The sequence below is a fragment of the Poecilia reticulata genome, linkage group LG9 (assembly GCF_000633615.1).
Source record: "Poecilia reticulata strain Guanapo linkage group LG9, Guppy_female_1.0+MT, whole genome shotgun sequence".
NCBI classification, from domain to species: Eukaryota; Metazoa; Chordata; class Actinopteri; order Cyprinodontiformes; family Poeciliidae; genus Poecilia; species Poecilia reticulata.
The window spans coordinates 31,913,253-31,936,198 of record NC_024339.1 but is presented as its reverse complement, the minus strand read 5'-3'; the positions used below and the strand labels follow the sequence as shown (position 1 = coordinate 31,936,198).

The following is a 22,946-nucleotide window of genomic DNA, read 5'->3' as shown; positions in this document are numbered from 1 at the left end:
GTAGAGCTGGGTGACGTAGAGCTGGGTGGTGTAGTACTGGGTGATGTAGAGCTGGGTGGTGTAGTACTGGGTGATGTAGAGCTGAGTGGTGTAGAGCTGGGTGATGTAGAACTGGGTGGTGTAGAGCTGAGTGATGTAGAACTGGGTGGTGTAGAGCTGAGTGATGTAGAACTGGGTGGTGTAGAGCTGAGTGATGTAGAACTGGGTGGTGTAGAGCTGGGTGATGTAGAGCTGGGTGATGTAGAGCTGGGTGATGTAGAACTGGTGTGATTTGCTCTAATGTCCTGGTTTTAGTCAGAGCTCCAGCAGCAGCAGCTTCTGGCTCAGCTGCAGCTGCAGGATAGATTTTTTAGGCAGATCTGTTTAAGACGCTGCTGCACTAATTAATGCTACTAAAGATAAACGCTTACATGAGTTTCTCTGATGCTGAGACATAAGTCCTTTCATCCTAGAAATGTTCTTCAGGTGAAAGAAGGCCGACTTTCTAACTATCTTTATGTGTCTCTGGAGGTTCAGGTCAGATTTCAGCCTGGTCTTTGGTTTCCAGCTGTTCATGGACTCCAGATCGTCTAGATGTTGTGTTTTGCTTAATCTTTCACTAGAGATTCAAAAGCAGGGTTTCAGCAGCTGCTGTGTTTTATTTTGATCCGTTCTGCCAGCTAACAAGCGGTGCCACCTGTACTGCCAGTCAAAGGAGACCGGCGACGTGGCGTACCTGAAGCAGCTGGTGCAGGATGGGACGCGGTGCTCGTACAAGGACGCCTACAGCATCTGCGTGCGTGGAGAATGTGTGGTGAGGATTTTTTTTTTTTAAAACAAGGTTTCATCATGTTTGGATCTGCATCACGCTGCTCGAACAAAGATCTTCAATCAAATTCATGTTATCTGTCATCAACATCTGAACAAGTTCAGAGAAAATCTGATGTTTTTTTAAAGACATAATCTGCAGAACCGCACCGCTCATGGTGGAAGCATGTTGGATTAGCTCTGCTGCATTAGCACTCTGGTCTTTTTGAAGAGTTTTGTTCAAACATTTCAGTTCAGGCTCTTTAGACAATCATTCCCTCTGGTTCTGGACGCTGAGCAGCTGGAAGGATTTTAGCTTTTACTGTAATGATTCATAGCAATAAGATTCTTTTTTTAGCCTCTCGAAAACTCCTCAAATAAATCCAGAACTAGGACCAGAAATTTCAGAAGAGCTGAAAAGGAGAAGCAGGAAGTTGAATCAATCAATCAATCAATCAATCAATCAATCATATTGGACACTCAATATGATTGATATTGGCCAAAGAATTTTTAGTCTAATTTCCGGTGCAAATACCTTAAAACACTTGAAATAAGACAAAACTTACAAGTAACGTTTCATCAAGGTATAAGACGTAATTTTATAATATTGATGGAGAAGTACAAGTTATTTCACAGGAATATTTCTCGTAATAAGTGAACTCTTCTGCCAGTGGAGTTAGCATGTTTCCTCCTTAGCAGAGTTCATTTCTGCAGCTCATTTGAACAGTTCTCCTGGACTTTAACGACTAACAGCAGCTTGAACATCGTCTTAGTAAACCTGCCGACTAAAATAGAAGTCAAAAATCTTTTCTCTGCTTCTGCCAACCCACTGACGGCGCTCGTTAGCCAGAAGCTAACGGGTGGATGCTAATCGTCGCCTTGTTGTGCTTTGTGGTTGTGCAGAAGGTCGGCTGCGACAGAGAGATCGGCTCCAACAAGGTGGAGGATAAATGTGGTGTTTGTGGTGGAGACAACTCCCACTGCCGGACCGTGAAGGGAACCTTCACCCGGTCTCCAAAGAAACCAGGTAAGGTCACCTGGAGCGGCGCGCGGCTGCTAGCATGTCTGACACACAGCTAGCTAGATGCTTCCTGCTCTGGTTGTTTATTCAGGACAGTTTAACAAAACCAGACAAAAATATAAACAAAAACAACGTAATAAATAACGAAGGAACAGCTTGCTAATTTTTTACATTAGAAAAATCTGAAAAGTGTGGCATGCATTTGTATTCAATCCCACTGCGTTTGGCTCCACCCATCTTCCTCAATATTGCTCCTAATGTTTAAATATATTTATTCTATGATTTAGCTAATATGTGTTTTGATTGTTTTATGGTTTTGTGCTGATTATAGACTGTGTTAGGTTAAATATGGGTTTGTGTCAAATTAATATGATTAATCTAATAATTACCATCATCCATGTATTTTTTTTAGCAGAAACATAAAATAGTGCATGTTTAATTTGTACTATTAAATCCCTTGAGTCAACCTTATATAACCATTAAAGTTGTTAATCCCTGGATGAGTCGAAGGTTTCGATTATCAGAGTGAAACTTTACAAACACTTTCAGCCTCCAAGGCCTTTTTTATTGTTGCTTCTCATTCATTCATTACTTCTTGTAATCTTATAATGGAAAGCTTTTAAAACCACTTCTAAACACAAACCCTGCAAAGAAAATCAGTAGCAAAAAGGCTCATATTAAAACTCAAGGTCAAAAATCTCCCATAAATTACAGAGCTGTGATTTGTTTGGTCCGAGTTTGAGGAAATCGCTGCTGCAGTCGCTCTGCTGAGAAATGCAAACATTTGGTTTAAAATGACAAAGTTCAGAAAAACCTGATGCTGTTAATAAAAGCAGACAGAACTTGTTTGTGTTCTAACGTCATGAAAGAAACACCAATAACTACAAACCTGAGCGACGCAGCCTCACATCTCAGACTTTTGTTGCAAGATGAAAATAAATTTGACTGACTGGCTGCTGCAGGAAAGCTTCTCTGTTTGAAAAATTAGAGTTTAGGTTTCATTTAATGTGGGATGCTTTAAAGGTTTAAGTGACACGGAGAGATTTAAATGGATTTATGTGGATGTGCATGAGAGGAGCAGGAAGTCATGAGATCTTTTATCTTCTACCTGTGATTGGGGACATTTTCTGAGTTTGAAGAGTCAAAACATTTTAACTTGAAGCTCAGAAAAAAACATTTGAAACTCAGAAATATCCATGTTTTTTAATAGAAAATCTCTTAGAATATTCTTGAATATTTTGCATCCTGATGGTTTTTATGGTAACCAAACAGAGCGGAGCTCCAGGTCCGTTGCAGAGCGCTGCGGCCGGCAGACAGACGGACATGCGGGTTGTGCTTTTAGTCTGTGCAGATGCTCCAGGTCACACATGCAGGGGAAGAAAGAGCAGCTTGCAGAATGAAACTAAATTATGCTGCAGTCACATACGGACCTGAATTACAATCACTTTTACATTTTTTTTTATCTTTACTGCATTTGCTCTTAAGTGCAACATATAAAATCCTCTTTAGAAAATTTATATAATCAAAAATTTGATTTATTTGTCGTTACATTTGATTTACAGACTTTTTAAGCTTATTGCAGTTCATTTTGATGATGATTTTTGAGATAAACATGCACAAGGAAAAGCAGCTTAAGATTTTATCAATCAGTTAATCAATCAGGTTTATTTGTGTAGCACATTTCAGCATCAAGGCAGTTCAAAATGCTTGACGATTTTTAAAAAATGTTCAATTTGAGCATTGCTTTAGAAACAATTGATAGAAACATTTGAAATAACTTCCTGATTTTGAGTGAAAAAAACAAAAATCTTTCGCTATTTGAGGTGATTTTTGACTTTTTCCTGATTTCCTTTTCTAATTCAGGTCCATTTTTAGTGACCAATAAGGAACTCGTGTACATTTACATGTAACCTGCTTATTTTAAAATAACTTCGGCTGCTCCTGTTAAAGTAAATGAGTGGAAATTGAAAAGGTTTTTCTATACGCTGTTGGTACAAAAGCATGCCACACTTTTCAGACTTTTAATACTCAACATTTTTAAAACTATATATCACTTTGATTAATTTGTGATAAGCTGTTGACTTGAGCTTCTCACAGTTCATTGTGAGGAACCTGCTGCAAAAATACAAACACAACTTTGTAATCAGAAGTTATTTTCCTGCTACCTTATAATTACAATATAAAGTAGAGGATACATTAATAAGATCCTGAGTAAATGTTCAGATATTTCTGGTCCAGTTGAAGATGCTTAACTGTGTGTCTGTCCCAGTATTGATCAGATTTTCTGGACGGATATTAAAGTGTGGGACGTTATGGTGAAACTGGGAGGCTGAGTGTAGAAACTGCAGCAGATTGTTTGTTAATGTGCTAAACTTGCATTCAGAGTCGATAAATGAGCCGTTTAGAGGAATTAGCCGGAGCTAATATGCCTACACAGGAAGCGTTGTTGTATCTTTTTAATCAAAGCTGTAATTTCATTAAGAATCTTGGCTAAGCTTTATTAGTTTGAGCTTTAACACATTCAGCTTCACACATTGCTAAAGTAGCCAGATCGTCTCCTAAAGAGGAAAACGCCTCCCTGCTGAGCCGACAATAAGCTGGAAAAGACGTTTTTTGCTTTGCTTTGTTTTGTTAGGAAAAGTTTTCTCAGTTTTAGCTGTGGGAATGAATACATAACTGTCATGGATTCACCCTGAGGGTTTCTGCCGCCTCCTTCCAGCAGCCGGGATGTGATGAAGATCCACTAAAGACTCTGAGCCTCAGTGTGAAAACTTCAAAGTTTTTTTTAGTAAATGTTTCACTGTAAAAGCACAAAATCCTACCAAGTTTTTATCTAGTTTCACTTGAAATGGGGGACAAAAATAACTTTTGCAGTGTTTTAATCAACCGAGCTCTTGTAATGTTTCGGCAGGACGTGAGAGCTGGTTTTACGTCAACAACTAATTAAAATGTATTTTTTTTAAAAAGCTTCTCCTCTCGCCCAAACCTGTCTCTGCTCAGATCAAATCTTGTGAATTATTTTCCTGTGTGGCTGCTGCTGATTGCAGCAACCTGCAAACGAACCCAGTACTCTTTAATGCTATTGGCTGAGAGGTTGCTAGGCGACGGCGCTTTCCGTTCCAGCAGGTAAGAGTTTGAGCATCGAAGTTTGTGGGTGGAGATTTGATCCGAGCAGAGAGACGCTTTGAGCGCGAGGAGAAAAAAGTTTGAGAGAGCAGAGAATATTTGATATTCTGAGCGCTGTCGACGTTTGGCAGTAAAATTCCTCCATATGAGTGAGTTTTGTCTTATTTCAAGTGAACGAAGACCAGAAACACTTGGTAAGGTTTCGTTTTTGCAGTGTTTTATTTAAACCCATCACCTTTTCTACAGGGAAACAGTTGAGCAAGAGAGAGCAAAGTGACTCCCCACTGGTGGAAAACTCACCATGCAAGTATCCCAGACTGTAGAGCAGCTGGACGTCTAACAATGTAGAAACCAGAAGAATCGCGTCTCAAACTGCTCTGACTAATTAAGTGTCTGTTTGGGTTTTCCTGTATTCTTCTCGTTGTAGGTAGAAGACGTTGTTCGTTGTCGTTTCTTGTGGCTTTTAAAAAGACAAACGTTTTTGTTTTTTTTTGTTTGGGGGGGAAAACGTCCGTCGGAGCCGAGCCGCCGGCCTCTGGAAGCAGTCCAGCGTGTAATTGGCGGCTCTCGGTGGAGCCTGAGTGGAGCGCCGGCGCTCGGTTCAGCCCGATGACTCACATCCACAAGAGCCTTTTCTTTCAGAGCTTCAATCAAACTTTTCTTTCCGCGGAGGGCGTCTGGCTGCTCTGATGTCCTCCAGATTTATTCTTTAGCTCTTTTGAAAAGAGTAGATTGGAGCTTTGGACGCTGAACACACAGAGCGATGCTCTGCAGTAAGAGTAGCACCACTGCGACATAGTTTTACTGAAGTAAAACTAAAAGTAGCTGCCAAAAAATGACTCGATTAACGGTAAAAAAGTATTTGGTAAAAAATCTGCTTGAGTAACTGATCAAATTATCAACCATTTAATATTTAAATATTTAACTTATAAAGTTAAGTGGAAATTTTGGTATTTTTAGCACAAAAATGACAATTTTTAGAAGTAACAAAAACAACAGAAATAGATTTTTTTCCAAATCAGTTTCTATTTAAAAAAAACTTAAAACTTTAATAAAAACTGCAGGTGTGTCGTCTGTGTTTGGTGAATTTCTGGTTAAAACGTTTGTTTTCCATTCAGTGGGTAGAAAATCCAGAAATTTCTCTCAGTTTAGAAAAGAAACACTTTGTGATAAAATTACTCAATAACAGTAAAAAAGTATTTGGTAAAAAATCTGCTTGAGTAACTGATCAAATTATCAACCATTTAATATTTAAACTGCATCATCAGAAAGAGCAAAATGTAAAGTTAAGTGGAAATTTTGGTATTTTTAGGACAAAAAATGACAATAATTCTTATAAGTAACAAAAATAGATTTTTTCCAAATCAGTTTCTATAAAAAAAAAACCTTAAAACTTTAATAAAAACTGCAGGTGTGTCGTCTGTGTTTGGTGAATTTCTGGTTAAAACGTGTTTATTTTCCATTCAGTGGGCAGAAAATCCAGAAATTTCTCTGTTTGAAAAGAGACACTTTGAGATAAAATTACTCTAACAGTAAAAAAGTATTTGGTAAAAAATCTTCTTGAGTAACTGGTCAAATTATCAATCATTTAATATTTAAACTGCGTCATCAGAGAGAGCAAAATGTAAAGTTAAGTGGAAATTTTGGTATTTTTAGGACAAAAATGACAATAATTCTTACAAGTAACAAAAAATAACAAAAATAGATTTTTTCCAAATCAGTTTCTATTAAAAACAAACTTAAAACTTTAATAAAAACTGCAAGTGTGTCGTCTGTGTTTGGTGAATTTCTGGTTAAAACGTTTGTTTTCCTTTCAGTGGGTAGAAAATCCAGAAATTTCTCTCAGTTTAGAAAAGAGACACTTTGAGATAAAATTACTCAAGTAAAAGGAAAAGTTACAGCGTAGTAAAAATACTTCTATAAGTACATTGTTCAAAAAAAGTTTCTCCAGTAATTATAAGTAGTTTCTGCCGTTCCCTGCCTGTGACTTTGCATTTCCCCGCCTGCTGCTTCCAGAGTGCCGGAGCGTCCGGAGCGTCCGGCCCGTCGTTTCGTTGTGGATTCTTCTGGTTTGCTGATTAGAAACGTTCCTCCACAGAGTCGCTGCTGCTGGGAGAGGAAACGACGACTAACTGATCTGTTTCTGTCTGAAGGGAAGACCAGAGGCGCCTTCTCTCTGCCCAAAGGAGCTCGCAATGTGTTTCTAAATGAAAGCGAGGAGTCTAGGAACGTCCTGGGTGAGTGGCGGCGGGTCTGTGAGCGGCGGGCATCTGCAGCAGAAAACCACAAGTAGAGTAGAATAACTCTGCCTCGTTGAAACGGCCTGAAGTTCATTTACAGGGGGAATGAACTCTGTTTCGTTGCAAAAACACAAAAATTCACAAAGTATTTTGGTCTAGTTTCTAATGCAAATAAATCAATGCACTTAAATTAAGACAAAACTAACTTATAAGGAACTTTTCAGTTGAAATCGGCTCTGATTTCCTTCGTTTTGGGAGATCTGTGATCAGCTGATGCGTAAAGGTGAAGCTGATTTTAGTCATATTTAGACGTTTTCAGTTAACATTCACCCCACTGTTGCCAACATTTAGCAACATTTTAGAAAAAAAAAAGTATCGGCTAAGATCAGAATCAGCAGGTCAGGATTTTTAAAGTGATCGGCCAGAAATCGGTGCACTATAAGATCTCTTAACCCTTAAAACTGATGAAAAGGTTTTGGTTCCACTGGGAGATTATTTCACATGTAACACTGGAAAAAGTAGAGATACATGATCCAATATTAATATCTGTATCTGTTTAGACACTGAAAAACATAAAGGGTTAGGTGACAATGTTCCCGATCAATAAAGACTTTATTTATTTAAATGTATCATTTCTGATTTCACTTTCTGAGCCATTTGAAAGGTTTGTTGCAGTTTATTGTTGGTAGATTGGTTGTTATTCTTCTAATTGCTCTGACTGAACAGGTTAAAGTTGTTTTGTTTGACCAAACTGGTGAAGTTTTGGTGTATTTAAGTGTTTTGCACGGATCAGATCGGCTGATACTGAACCGCAGATTTCGATATGAGAAGTGAGAAAAGTGGATCTAGTTTTGTCTAATTTATAGCCTATTGAGGTATTTTCTCTAGAAACTAGAAGTACTTTGCATGATGTTGTGTTTTTGCAGTGTTGGGCCTGTTTTCTGCAGGAACATTAGCTTTTTTTTAACTTTCTCTCTCCTTCAAACGTCGCTGCGTAGATCCAGACCTTCTGCAGAAGTCTGATGTCCGCTGCTGCAAACAAAGAGTTTAGTTCTAGATCTGCTTAACTTTTCTGTCTCCTCTCATCTTCCCTAACCTGCCGCTTCTGCTGCTGCGAACTCGCCGAAGGTTACCTTAAGATGTTTCATGTTCCTCCTGGAGCTAGACACGTGCAGATCCGGGAACACGAGGCCGACCCGCAGATCCTGGGTAAGTGGCTTCCCGCCGGCCGGACGCCGCGGCCCGACCTCACCGCCTCGCTGGAGCTCTACCGGGAAAATGTTCCCTAAAATCAGAGATTAGAAACTCTGCATAATTTATCTCTTGTCATTTTCTCGGCCCGAGAGAATCCAGTGGCTCATTCATTATTCATAAACCTATTAAAGAGTCGCTTTTGGGTTCCATCGCTTGTTAAAATATGTTTTTAGAGTTTGAGTCCACGGATGTTTCTGGCCACACGTCGGATGAGTCGGGTTTATTTAGGCTCAGATCAACAGAAACAGGAGAACGAGTCGGTGTGAAGCCGCTTCGTTTCTCTAATTGGGTAATAAAACCTCTAATGAAGACGTTGAACACTGAAAGGTGGCTGAGAGGCCATGTAAGCTAACCGGTTAAATGACTTGGAAAACACCACAACGCATTTTAATGTTCGGATGAGCAAAGAAATCATCAAAGCAACAACTGCCTGACGGCGAAAACGATCAGCGGAGAGTTTCCACCGGAGCTGTGATGAAGCTCTTCTCCTCTGTCTGATGAAACGAGTCGCACACGTTTTGGTTAAAAGTTAAAGTTATGCTCAAACTCTCAGATTTGTATGTTTGCTCTGTCAAATCTCTGGAAGCTGAAATACCGAAACGCTACGCGATTACCTTTTAATCCTTTTCTTTGTTTTGATTTCATATTTTAGTTTAATTTTCAATCATTTTTAAACTTTTTAAATGTGTTTTTATTTAAATCAGAGGTGTTCAACACGGGGTCGTAACACCTGGGGGGCCACAGGCGTAATTTACTGTTAATTTCTGATTTTTGTATATATTTTTTCAAAATTCAAAGTTGTGTCTTTAAATACATATTAACATTCATGTTAATCCAACATGTAATAAATTAGCAGGAGGCATAAAATAATCTATATTCATTATATTCAGGTATATTTGATGTTTGAACTGTTAAGAATATCTAAAAACATGCTTAAACCTATTTTCTGACTTTCAATCAGATAATCTAAGCATTATTAGAAAAAAACAAATGGCTATGATTGTTTGCAACCTTTGGAGTTGAAGAGGAAGCACCGGGTGCAAAACGAGACGTAGGAAATAAATCAAGGAACCTGAAAACCCGGCTCAGCATACAAGTAATTTATTTTCACTACTTTACTTCAGCGCTTCACCAGGACTTAAACAGAGAGGAAGTAATAAATGTTAGGATCTCTGAGGCCAAAGCAACTGAGACAAAAACCCACGACTGAAAATAAAACAATGTTTTATCTGTCAAAGCAAAAGTTTCACACCTGATTGGCCACAGAGCCGAGAATCCATAACAAGATGTCTTCAATAATTCACAAAACAAAAAGATCTAATCACAGAATCACAGTCAGGACAAAAGATGCAGAACTTCCTAAATAATTACATAATACTGATGAAAAAGTTCTAGTTCCATTTTAGATTATTTCACTTGTAAAATGGGAAACGTGTCTTGTTATACGTGAAATAATCTGCCAGTTAGCACATATTTCTTGCTGAAAAATTACATGTAAATTAGTTTTGTTTAATTTCAGGCGCATTAAGATATTTGCACTAGAAACTAAACCAAAGTGTTTGGTCAGATTCTGTGTCTGCAGTGTGAAAACTTTAGTTTGTGTCACATTGTCTTAACTTCCATCTCATTTCTGTTCTTTTCATGAACGGCTGAATCCTCTGTGTTTTCATTTACTGCTACAAATAAAAGCCAACAGCTTCTTTTAACATAAATAAATAAAAGCAAAATATATAAAAATATATTAGTTTAACAGCTCTGAGTTTAGAGATTGTTTTACTTTCTCAAGCAGTTTGTAGGATCAGATCCACAAGTCTAATTTCTCGGGTCAAACGTCTTATTTTAACCACTTCCTGTTCTTTTTAAACTGTTTATAAAAATAAAAATTCATATCTTTCTGAATATTTTCAGATATGACTTTCCCCTTTCTGTGTTTTTATAAATTTTTCTGTTTATCATTCCAGATTCTGATTTAATACCCCTTCTAGACTGGACCGTGTCGGCGCCGACGCCTCTAAATTTGCAGTACCGTAATTCCGCCACACGTAGCGCTATCTGAAAAATTCCAACGGTTTCTGAAAGGGGAGACGTTGCACTTTCCAGCAAGTATCGGGTTAATACGGAAACTTCGCAGCTGCAGAGAGCGTAATTATTCAGGGGGCACTCGTTTAATAGACGGTATATTGCGAAAATAACTTGCTGGATATTGAAAGTTCCGGTTGTTATGGATACATGGGTAAGTATATCATCTCACATTTAAACAACTACTTACAATTAAAATAAGGAAGATTTATTTAGGCAGACGCTCGAAAATCCGGCGCAACAGGGTTAAAGCTGTAACTTGTTTCCAACATTTATCGTGTAAAAGCTTTTCTGAAACAGGCCAGCAGCGTTTCTGCACGTGGAAGAAATGTTGATCCGATAAACAAAATGTTGATCCGATAAACAACCGAATGCTTTAAAGATGCAGTTTATGTTTTGCCTTCATGTTTTGGAAATGACTCATCCATCCATTTTCTTGCACCCTTTTTCCCTCAGTGGGGTCAGGAGGGGTGCTGGTGCCCATCTCCAGCCAACGTTTCGGGCGAGAGGCGGGGTCACCCTGGACAGGTCGCCAGTCTGTCACAGGGCAACACAGAGACACACAGGACACACAACCATGCACACACACTCACACCTAGGGGCAATTTAGAGAGACCAATTAACCTGACAGTCATGTTTTTGGACTGTGGGAGGAAACCGGAGTACCCAGAGAAAACCCACCATGCACAGGGAGAACATGGAGACTCCATGCAGAAAGACCGGGGCCGGGAATCGAACCCAGAACCTTCTTGCTGCAAGGCAACAGCTCTACCAACTGCGCCACTGTGCAGCCTCTAGAAATGACTGAATGAAAGTATAATTTATTTAGCTCTGTGGCATTTAGAACAAAAATAACCTCTGAGTAAAGTAAACTCAGGTAAAATGACAAAATAACTAATTACTGATATTTTCTGTCTGTAAAGTAAAAATAAACAATAAGAATGTGAACAATTTAATCAGATAAACTGTGGAGGGAACTAAACCAGCTGGTTAAAGTTTTCTGGCCTGAATGATGAATTAATGACACATTTTCTGAAGATATTTGTTTAAATCAAAATGCACATTTATGTAACATCACACTTTTGCCAACTTTTATTTCACTTAATTCTGGAGAGAGTTGAAATTTCTTGTAAAAACTTTTTGATGTTTCTTTAAAAAAACTAAAACAAAAGGTCAGATTTTATTTGTTGATGCATCCGATAGACAGCAGATGGGATCAGTCTGAGTTTTCTTTGCCAAAACTGTTTTTTGTTATTAAAGTAGCAGAAAGAGACTTTTAAGCGGCGAGTTTTAAATGGCTGCTGACATTTGCAAGTTTAATAATGATAAACTTGCCAAATGCAATAATTATTTTAAACAGTGAAGAACAATTATTCCTGAAAAAAGCTTCAAAGGTCCAACAAAAAGAACGGACAAATTTAAATGTCACAAAACTGAAGAAATTAAATGGTTTAAAGTACATTATTCTATGTAATTTCAATATTTTTCAACACAATTTAAAACCCAGTTTGTAGTTAAAGAAACTAGAAAAAAACTGAAGCAACTTTTGCAGGAAGCTATTAAATGTTGAGGTTTAAACTGCGACTTCCTTGGATGTTGGAGTTGATGTTCCAGTTTTCTGTTTCCAGAAAACTGAAACATTTCTTCTACATGCAGAAACGCTGCTGGCCTGTTTCTGGGTCTGAGGCGGAAACCCGTCCTGAATCCTTTTCAAACACCTGGAACGATTATTTCCACGGAGCGGAGAGGAGCGGCGCCATCCGGCTTCTTATCGCCGCTCAGCTCAAAAGCCAGCATCTGTGAGGAACCTCTGTGCACGTCGAACGGATCGCTCTCACGTCCGTAAAGGCAGCAGCGGCGCCAAACATTGAGCAGCAATGGTTCTGGAGCGACACACACACACACACACACGGCCGTCTGCTGCCTCTTTGTCGTGGGAACGGTTCGCTTCTGTCAGGTGGAGCTACAGGAAACATCCTGGCTTCAGAACAGAAGAACCGTCATGGCCGCCGTAAACCGCCGGGGAAAAGAAATAAGAGAAAACACTGAATGGAGGTGAAACTGGAATCACAAACGAGCTAAAGCTAAAACGGTGTTTTCATCTGAAATGGTTGTTAATATGTTTGTTTTTTTAAAGTGATCCAGGATGCAGAGCGGTACTGAAAAATAAAAACAGCGTTCAGTTTCTTCAGGAACTTTTAGTTCCTGAAAAAGCATCATTAAATAATTATTTTATTGAAAATGTGTAAATAATGACATTTAGTTTACAATATACACCTAAATATATATATTGGTCTAATAAACTGAATAATACATAAATGTATTGTAATAATTAAAACACTCAGTTTATAACCGTAGTGATTTAATTATTCCTTCAATTTTTAAACAAATTGCATTTCTCTTTTCGAAAAGACATTCATTAACATTAACATTACAGTAATACTAATACTAAAACTGACCAACATTATATTATGCCCCCTGTCAGTTTATTACATGTTGAACTAATGTTAATATAAAATGTTAATATAAAAACACAAACTCGTTTCGACCCTCTTAACGAACCTCCACGACCCGCTTCTGTGTCACGACCCCCATGTTGAACACCTCTGATTTAAATAAAACTGAAAATTAAACTAAAAGAATGTAATCAAACAAGAAAAATAATAAATAATTCTAAATCTTAGTGATCCAGTCCGTCGTCCAGTGGTTTTGTACTATTGGAATCAGATTTCTGCCCAGTGATTTCATCGTCGCTCCGACTTTCTCCTTGTTTTCCTTTGTTTACCGTTTTTGCCTGGCTTGTTTACAGTTCAGCTGCCGCCTGCACGGAGCCCAGTATGAAAGAAAAGCATCTCACAACTGATTACCTTTATTTCTTTTGTTCCCTGTGGCTGCGGGAAAAATCGATACTGCAGAACAGAAACGGGACCAAACAAAACACGAACCCAGCAGCTGAAAACGTTCCACAGAACCCGACCCGCTCATGTGAAGCGTCTGAAAGCTAACGACCCGCGCAGCATCAGAACCGCTCCTCTCCATCAGTAAACGCTCTTCTTCTGAAAAATGACGCTGAGAGAGAGATTACTGAGCTGCTTATTCTTCAAACTGCTGTTTTCTCAAAACTCGCATCTCCTGTCATGATGTCAATGTTTCAGAATATTAGAGCGCTGCCTTGAACCTAAACAATCAGGGAACGGGCCGTTTTCCTCTGGTGCACCTGCTAACTAATGAGAAGTCACATCAAGCTAGGGCTGGGTAATAATAACCACTTTGCGATATATATCGATGTTTTCTTTCCTAGAAAAAAATCGATATTCATCCGCAAGTATCGTAACATCCAACTGTCACCTTGCTCACTCACTGCTTGCTTCGCCAGGAGAGTGATTAGGTCATCAGGCTTAGAGTGATTCCTTCAGATGTTAAGTTAAAAAGGTATCAAACTATTCAGAGCAGGTACTTGGTGACTTTATTTACTTTACAAATGCATGTAAGCTACAGTTTGTACTGCTTCAATTAAAAGAAACATGTTTTCTCACCACTTCTTTGATTCATTCTGTCCAGCTGTCGACTTTAAGTCTGTGTCCAACCAGAGCCAGGTATTGTGTAGTTGGTGCTTTTAATCAGTTTTCAGTTAAATTAATCCAGTCCAACTCTATAACAGTCACAAAATGTCACCAAAATCACTCTGTCCCTCTAAAATCTTTCAGAAAATCACAAAAGTGTATCGAATTGTATCGTTTGCTGAATATCGCAATATATATCGCATCGTGAGCAGAATACCGTGTATCGTATCGTGAAAAAAGAAATGTAGATTTTCAGTGATTGTGCAGGTGCTCATTAAGTTCTGCTTCATAACGGCTGGAAAAACAAGAAGCTTGAGGCCCTCAGTGTTGGGGGGGAAAAGGTTTTCTCCAAGGACGGTAAATCACCTCGCTGGGTTCTGAAGCAAACGGAGCTGCTTTCACCATCTGCGGTGAAAATCCTGGCACAAAAAGAAAATCCAAACTGCAGATTGATTTCTCGTCTGTAACGACTGTAAACGTCAATCGAAGCGATTCATTAATTTACCCCATAAAATGCCAAAGTGATGATCGATCTCTGCTGGTTTACAGTGTGGCGGTCGCAACATTTAACTGAATCTCATTAATGGCAGTAAATTAGTCGTCAATAAGGCCAATCAATCAGCTATAAGTCAGACTATTAAACATAAACAACTTGTTTAGTTGCATGTGAGACATTTATGGGGTTTTTTTCTTCTGTCTCTTCATTTTGGCCTTACATTTCTAAATAATTCTCTTAAAATTTATGCCAACACATTTTAATGTACATAATGCATTTTAGTTTAGATAATAATGAGATATAAAAAATATAGAAGTTTGCTTTAAGTCAATTATTCCTTAATATTGATAAAATACTAGTTCCATTGGCAGTTTTTCTCGCTTATAAAGAGTGAAAATGTCTTCAGTGAAAAAAATCCACCAGTGGAACTTTTATTTTATTATTATTAAAGAATTATTGACTTAAAACAAGGTGATGTATCTTGGTTAAAATGTACCTGTGAGTCGGTACAAAGATATTTGCATGCATTCAGTGGCTACAGTGCTAATGAGGTTCTGTCACAAAAAACTTCTTTATATTTCACAGCTGGTTTAAAAATATCTAAAAACACATTTTTGTGTCTGTCAGAATCTGTCCACAACTGTGAATTTTTGCAAGTGCATAAATATTAAAGTGCCAGCTACAACAGCATCAAAATTTGCATTTAATTATCCATTTTATTTAATTTTTTTCTTAGTAAAATTTAGAATGTTTTTTTTTTCACTGTTGCCAGAAAGTTTAGTTTGTGCACCAGAGAAAAAAGTGTCCAAAGCTCAGCGCCTGTTAAATATTTCTGATTAATATTGATATTTAAGTAATCTAAGCCCTTTCGTAACCTTATGCTTATGCATGTAAGTGCAATCAGTGTTTCTGTGTGTGATTAATTGATTTATAATAAATCAGAGCAGAGGTCGGGCTGGTGGAGGAGGTTCTCTGGACGTTTCTTCAGTCTCATCATTTCTCCCATCGAATGACTGATTGCAGCAATCAAGAACCAGGCAACAGGACACTACATCCTCAACGGGAAGGGAGACGAGCTGAAGTCCAGGAGCTTCATCGACCTGGGAGTGGAGTGGCACTACGTCCTGGAGGGAGACGTGGAGACGCTGCACACCGACGGGCCTCTGCACGACCCCGTGGTGGTTCTGGTGAGGCGCCGCAGCGCAGAGGCTTCAGAAACAGAATCAGGCCACTGAAACGTCAAGAAACGTCTCCTAACTTGCACTGCAAAAACACAAAATCCTACCAAGTATTTGTGGTCTAGCTCTTACTATTAGAAAATAAGACGACACTAATTTACTAGTAAATTTTCAGCAAGACGTAGGAGCTTGTTTAAGTCAATAATTCCTTAATATTGACTAAAAAGTTCTAGTTCCATTGGTAGATTATTTTACTTATGACATTAGAAAAATATCATATTATACGTGAAATAATCTTCCAATGGAACTTGTGCTTTTTCATACATATTAAGGAATTATTTACTTATAAAACAAGCTACTATATCCTGCTGAAAAGTTACTTGTGAGCTAGTTGTGTCGTATTTCAAGTGTACAAAGATATTTGAGCTGGAAACTGGACCAAGATTACTTGACAATATTTAATGCTTTTGCAGTGCAGGCATTTTACATTTTAAATTTCAAGTGTTTTCAACACTTTAAAGTGGATCTATTAGGATAAATTTACATTTTGTTCTTACATTTTGAGTCTAACTGATATTAAAAACTGTCCAAGCGATTAAAAAGCCACCCAGACATTTTTTGGTGTCTGAAAAATGAGCCGTTTCAAAACCATCCTGATCGTTTACTCACATTGGACAGGTATTGCACCGTTACCTAGCAACCCCAGCGAAGCTCCACCCTGTCACCTAGCAACCCAATCTGAGCTCCAGCACGTTTGGTCAGCTGGTTTTGTTGTTGTGGACTTACCATTCAGAAACCACTTGCTGCTTCCTTGTTGGTTGTGCAGGAGGCTCCACTTCTGCATTTCAAAGATGTACAGTTGCACAATTATGCATCCATTTGCAGCTATTTTCACATAAAAATGCAAAAGTCGAGTTTGGGGGTCGTGGCCAGCAGCAGCTTATTTGGATTTAAAGTGACAGAGGCCTTAAAACAGCTCAAAATAGGCAAAACTAAAGACTCATCATTTAATGATTTTGAGTAAAAAACGTAACAAATATGTTTTGAATCAACCATAGACGGATTATAATAACCTTTAACATGTAGATATCACCACTTCTGTTTACACTTTAAACATCGTTTTTAACCAGTAAGATCTCACATTCGTCTTCTGTGGCATTTCGCCAGGTTGACACACAGATGTGATGTTGTGTTGATCGTTTTAAGTGCTGTCCAGTCGTTCTAAGCCCAAAGCAAAAGCTGCGCCCACATTCTCAGCACCAGTGGAGCCTGTTCCCAGTTGGACTCCAACAATTCTGCTGCATGGACAGGATTATGATCCTTCTGTCTGTGATTTTCATTCATGTTCTGATCTTCTAACCCAGAGGAGTTTCATTTTGGGCAACATCAGCATCATAAACGTCTGAAAGGTTGGTTGTGCCAGAATGCACTGATAAAAACTGCTAATATATGGATAAATAGATGTCTCCGCATTCACTAAGTAATTCTTAAATAATATTGAACATCCAGGATTTCATGATTGTTTTTGTGATTTTTGCAATAAAAATCAAAGATTTTGATGTGACTTTTTGTTTCTCCTAGTATTGATAACCGACTGTAACTTGACATGCAGTAAAAAAATACACTTAAACACTTAAACCCAATGATTTTATTGATTTTTGTGGAAAATTTTGAATAATCTCACAAACATACATTAGTGTGAAACGCAACAAAAACCTGGAGGCATCTGGAGTTTAGAGGGCCCCAATAAAAAGTTATGACGGGCCGGATGTGGCCCCCGGACCCTCAGTTTGACAGGTTCTAACCCTCACTTAGCAAGGGTAATTTAATCTGAAGATTATAAGTGAATGAAAAGGTTTCTACGAACCATCTTTAATGAGTCATTGAGTCGTGACCATGTTATTATTCAGAGCTGCTCTGATGTATTTCAATAGGACGATAATAGCTTGTGTTTTTATTAAAGACAACACAGAAGTAGACGAGTAAAGAGGGAGTATTGCTCACCTCCTGGTGGCGCAGAGCTTTCTCTAACCTTCTCTCACTCTCCTCTAATTACCCATCTCATCACGAGCCAATTACCCCAGCATGGCTGCACAATCAGCCGTCCTGGCTTTGTTATTTTCCCCTCCTATTGAAATTATCCACAGTTTATGTGAACAGCTCCAGTCTCTCACTGTGTGGATCCGGCTGTAACGCGCCGGCTTTTGTCTTCACTCTCTTCCGGGTTTGTAGATTATACCGAAGGACAATGAGACACGATCCACGTTGATGTACAAGTACATCATCCACGAGGACTCGGTGCCGGTCAACAACAACAACGTGATCCAGGAGGAAGCGTACGAGTGGGCCCTGAAGAGCTGGTCTCCGTGCTCAAAGCCCTGCTCTGGAGGTAAATCATCACATTATCCTTCTGTCACAAAGGTCTTAGAGGGACGTGGCTTCCAGCTGACACTCTAACATTTTCTACTTTTAAGTCCCGCCGAGCAGCTGGTGCTTGTAAACTATGATCCCAGTTTAATTCTCACACTTTAAACGAGTTTAATAAGTATGATGGAGTATTAGTGCCATACTAGGAGGAATTAAAAATATTAAATTATGACTGTAAGGTCCTAACATTAAAGAATAAAGTGATAATGTTACAAAATAATATGATGATAAGCACAAAATATTTTAAACATTAAGTCCTGAAAGTCATAATATTACGAGACAAAGTGGCATTATGATAATAAGCACATAATGTTGCAAGCATAGTTATAAATCTACAAGAAATAAGTCATATTTTACAAAAACAAAGTCGTAATATTAAGAGAATACATTTTTAATGTTGTAATAAACTCGTATTTTGAGTATAAAGTCATAAAAATACAAGAATAAAGTACATAATCCACGATGAAGCTTGATTTTATTTTATCTTTCTATTTTATTTTATTTTTTTACATATTTTTGCCCTGACGTTCTGTTGTCGATTTTGGCCCACATGACATGAAGTTTGTCCTAAAGACTTTCCTTACGATTTGTTTTGTCAGTCAGTCAGTGGGTTGTTATAAATCATCTGACGCCTCATTTGAATAATGTTTTGCTCTTTACTCGTTTTAATCACTTGATGGGGCCCATCTGTTGGTTTCTGAGTGCCGCCGCTCTGCCTGCTGTGGTTAAGGATCTTTTCATCCACTCTGCTCAGTATCTGACGCTCTGCTGCATGAGGCAAAAATAATTCAGCTTGTTTATTCATTTGATCTGTAGCGCTTAAATCTACAGTATGTAACTTTTATAATTATATATAAATATTCCTGACAGTATGAGACAGATAATCTGTTTAAAAATCGATATCCTCTGCCTTCTCCAGTGCTAACTAGTAGCAACCAATCAGAGCCAGGAGGCGGGGCTTAGTGCTGTCAATCATGCAGTTGTGAAAGCTAATGATGGTTAGCACAGCGAATAAACGGTTTTCCTGAAACGGTAAGTAATTTCTCCCCCTCTAGCACGTTTAGCACCGAGTACATGAGGTTGATTGCCAGCACTAAGACCCTCCTCCTGGCTCTGATTGGTTGTTTTTGGCAGTAGCAGCTCAGGAAGGAGGAAGAAATTGATCTTTTCACAGATTATCTGTATCATAACAAACTGTCACAGCATGGTGGCAGTTAAATACACATGTAAAAGGATATTTTGTTTTTTTAAATAAAAGTTACGTACTGCAGCTTTAAGCCTCGGGGCCTGGATACATAAAAATCTAAGATCTTCCTGCTGAGGTGGAGATACTCATGTCTGGCAACACGATCCTGCTTCTGGAGCTCTGTGGCTGATTATTACTGCCGTTTAAACCATTTAATAAATGTCATAAAATCAATTGATTGCTTTTGCAACCCGTAATTAAAGAGGGTCTCCTCTCTCCCAGGGTCTCAGTACACCAAGTACGGCTGTAGGAAGAAGGGAGACACCAAGATGGTCCACCGCGGATACTGTGAGGCAAACAAGAAGCCGAAGCCGATCCGCCGGATGTGTAACCTTCAGGACTGCACTCAGCCTCAGTGAGTACAGCTTTCAGGCACAAAGCGCAAAAATACAAAGATTACAGTTCAGTAAAAGCTTAAAAATGTTAAATTACCTAAATGTAACTCTATTTATTTAGATTTAGAGGGAAGTTGAAATGAAAAACTCTTGTTTTTAATCTGTATAACTTTTGGTTTACATTGGACTCATTATTTTCCCAAAGTACAAAAATGAAAGTGTTAAGAGAAGGTGAAGCTAAAAACAGTCTAAAAAAAAGTGAAGATTTACTGCAGGTGTGGCAAAAGAGTGAAAAAGAAACTGAAACCTTTTGTTGTTTTCTACACAGAAACAGGAAATAAACTCCCTTTGCTACTCGGGACTGAAAGTCAGCTTTAGGTTCAACGTTCATCACTTTGTTTACTTCTAAAATCACTGAACATTCAAAAAAATGTCTTTGCACTTTGAACTACACAGCACAACACACCACATGTCACACTCAGTTTTTTATATCAGGTAAAAAACTGAGTGAAATTGTTCTTGCTATGAAAGCAGAACTAGGCATGACTCAGTTTTGCAAACTTTAAAAACTCCGACATTTCCTTTTAGAGACCCTTTCAGTTATTTAAAGTCCTGCAGACTTTAAATTCCTCTTCGTAATGAGAGGTCAGAGGAAGAGAAAATGCAGACCAGAGTTTTCTGCATGATGCACAGAGTTTGTTTCCTGCATCTGCACAGCCGCTTACAAGAAAAACTCATTTGGAAAAATATTAGCAAATTCTGTAATATTTTACTGGTGGTGGACTCACTGCTGCTAATGCGCTAAGAGCTGATAAAACTCTTTGCTGGCTCACTTAGCTTCTCCTAAATTATCCAGAAAAATTCTAATTTACTTGTCTGTTTTGTTTAACGTATATTTTAAAGTTTTGGTTGCAAATTGTTAAGAATTCTTAAAGTAGTTGGACGTTTATGTTCATGCTCTTATTTTGAAGTTGGTGAAGATCCATTTCCTCTCCTCGTGGTCTAATTTTCGTCCAGGAATCTTTTTAGAACAAATGACAAGTATACAAAAAAAGAACAATTGACTCATATGAACAAACAACCAGGGCTGCAATAAACAAATCTCCTGGTTCGCCACCTGTGCTGTGGTGCAGCATTTATTCTTTACCCAGAATGCATTGCTTTAAGGCTTTGGGAAACAACGAAACAATCAACTGATGTCCTTCCTGATCATGGTCAGTCAGAAAAAATCAGCAGAGGAGTTATCAAGACTCAACAACGATAAAACTAGCGTTCTAGCCTGAGCTTTTGCTGCTTGCCTAGCACGTTAGCATTAGCACAGCTAATGATTAATGTTGTAGTTAATGCTTTATGATTAACTCTTTAATTAGCGGTTAGATGGAATAAGCTTTCTAAATTGCTCTTAGTTGTGAAAATTGATGATTTCAGGGATTTTTCTTACCTGCATACAGACACTGTGATGAATGTCTGGGGGAAAGCTGGATATGAATACATGTAGAGTTACGTCCTAATTATAATATCAGCCAGTTTACAAAGAAACATCCCATTTGAACAGTAGCTTATGTTTAAACAAGGTCACATAAAAGACTTGATTATTTAAAAAGTGTCATAAATTGCTAAAGTCTTGATTAAAATAGTGATTTGTTTGTAGAGGTTGGTTCCCTTTGGCTGCCAGTCGGGATGTGCCGAAGCAGAAATGACCGCGCCTCCTCAGTTTCCTCCGTGTTTCATTTGCATAATGTATGCAGATGTTTGCTTCAGAAAAGTGCGTCCAAATTACAGGTGTTTTGTTAGGCGGACATGGCCGTCTGCCATACGTTGATAAGACAATGGAGGTAATTTACAAGCTAATGAAAGCGGCGAAATTGCTGCTTCCATTTCTGTGCAAGTCTAATGCGTCATCTGGGACAGCTTAGCATCTATAAACAGAGGCTTATTCACCCACTAATGTTCTGAACTTTTAGTCAATAACCCAGAGAAGGATTTCACGCTGCAGACAGACTGTAAATCTTTTCATTTTCCTTCTGCTTTTGCAGGAGTGTGAGCTGCAGCTTTCTAGCGGCACCAATATCCTCCACCAGAATGAATAAATACAGACATCAAACTCGCCTCTGATGCATGTAAGGAGGAGTGACTGTCTGCTGCTGCTGTTGAAACCTATTAGGAAGCACCAGAGCGTTATGTCAGATCAAATACTCCCTGGTTTTAAGTGGAGCTGAAAGAGAAACTATGGATTCTGGGGGTTTCTGAAGGGAAGATTAATCGTGTTTTTCATGAGATCGTTGCTGTTTGATAAAATCACAAGTTGCTGCTGAACTTCAGAGTTTTTAAAAACTTCCTCAGAGCCGAGGCCTGATGCAGTTTTCACTCAGATGTATTTATTTGAAATGCTCTGGGGTTTTTTCTAAAAACAGATGTAACTTTAAGGTGAGGCTGTAATTCAAAGGGCTTCACATGATGAAAACATAAAATAGTTACAGTGACATAATAAAGTTGTACTACAGACTGAAAGTTATTGTTATAAAGAGAACAGATTTTAGCTTTGATCCGAGTTTCGGACCACCAGAAGGGTTGGGAATCTCTTTGTTTGATAAACTTGGGGCCCCCAAACAGCATCTTGCTCTGGGCCCCCATAAAGCTAGAAACGGCCCTGTTAGCATAAAGCTAAACTGAAACACAAGCAGTACGCTCCATTATCATGGACCTTACCAAGCTCCGCCCAGAAACGCCCCTCGAAAGTCCCACATGGCTTCATGTCTCACATTAACCTCCTGGCAGAGCTAATAGCTTCTATGGGATTTTTCATTTCGACTGACTGCAGAGTATTTCTGAGTCGACTAGTTTAGCATTTTTGCCTAATTTTCACAAAATATCAGCCACGACAATGGACAGGGGAACCAACAAGTTCATGTCATCTTTTTTGGACGACATCAAGGTGTTTTAGCCACACAATGCCTCCAAGATTGTGGAAATTGCAGCTAAATGCTACCAGTCAATGAAGAAAACAGCAGATTCTCAGACCCTCAGCATAAATATAGCTGGACAAGATCACTGATGGCTGTTGTTCTTGCAAGGCTGGGTAAGACGGGCATTCATGGTTTAGAGGGTTCGAATGTGCCTACGCCTGATACACGGTACTCGGTGCTAGCGCGGCTAACACGATTACAGTTTAGTAAAAGCTAGCGTGGCTAACAC

The 22,946-nt window shown here is 38.6% G+C and overlaps 1 protein-coding gene across 1 annotated transcript in view; it reads left to right on the top strand.

Annotated features, from left to right (window-relative positions):
• Positions 1–22,946, top strand: part of adamts3 (ADAM metallopeptidase with thrombospondin type 1 motif, 3) — a 206,079-nt gene that overhangs the window by 163,402 nt on the left and 19,731 nt on the right. Inside the window, exons 14-20 of the mRNA XM_017306899.1 lie at positions 660–793; positions 1,690–1,813; positions 7,087–7,170; positions 8,302–8,382; positions 15,589–15,752; positions 17,976–18,132; positions 19,639–19,771. Coding sequence (XP_017162388.1) covers positions 660–793; positions 1,690–1,813; positions 7,087–7,170; positions 8,302–8,382; positions 15,589–15,752; positions 17,976–18,132; positions 19,639–19,771 — 877 coding nt within the window. The remainder of the gene's footprint in view (positions 1–659; positions 794–1,689; positions 1,814–7,086; positions 7,171–8,301; positions 8,383–15,588; positions 15,753–17,975; positions 18,133–19,638; positions 19,772–22,946) is intronic.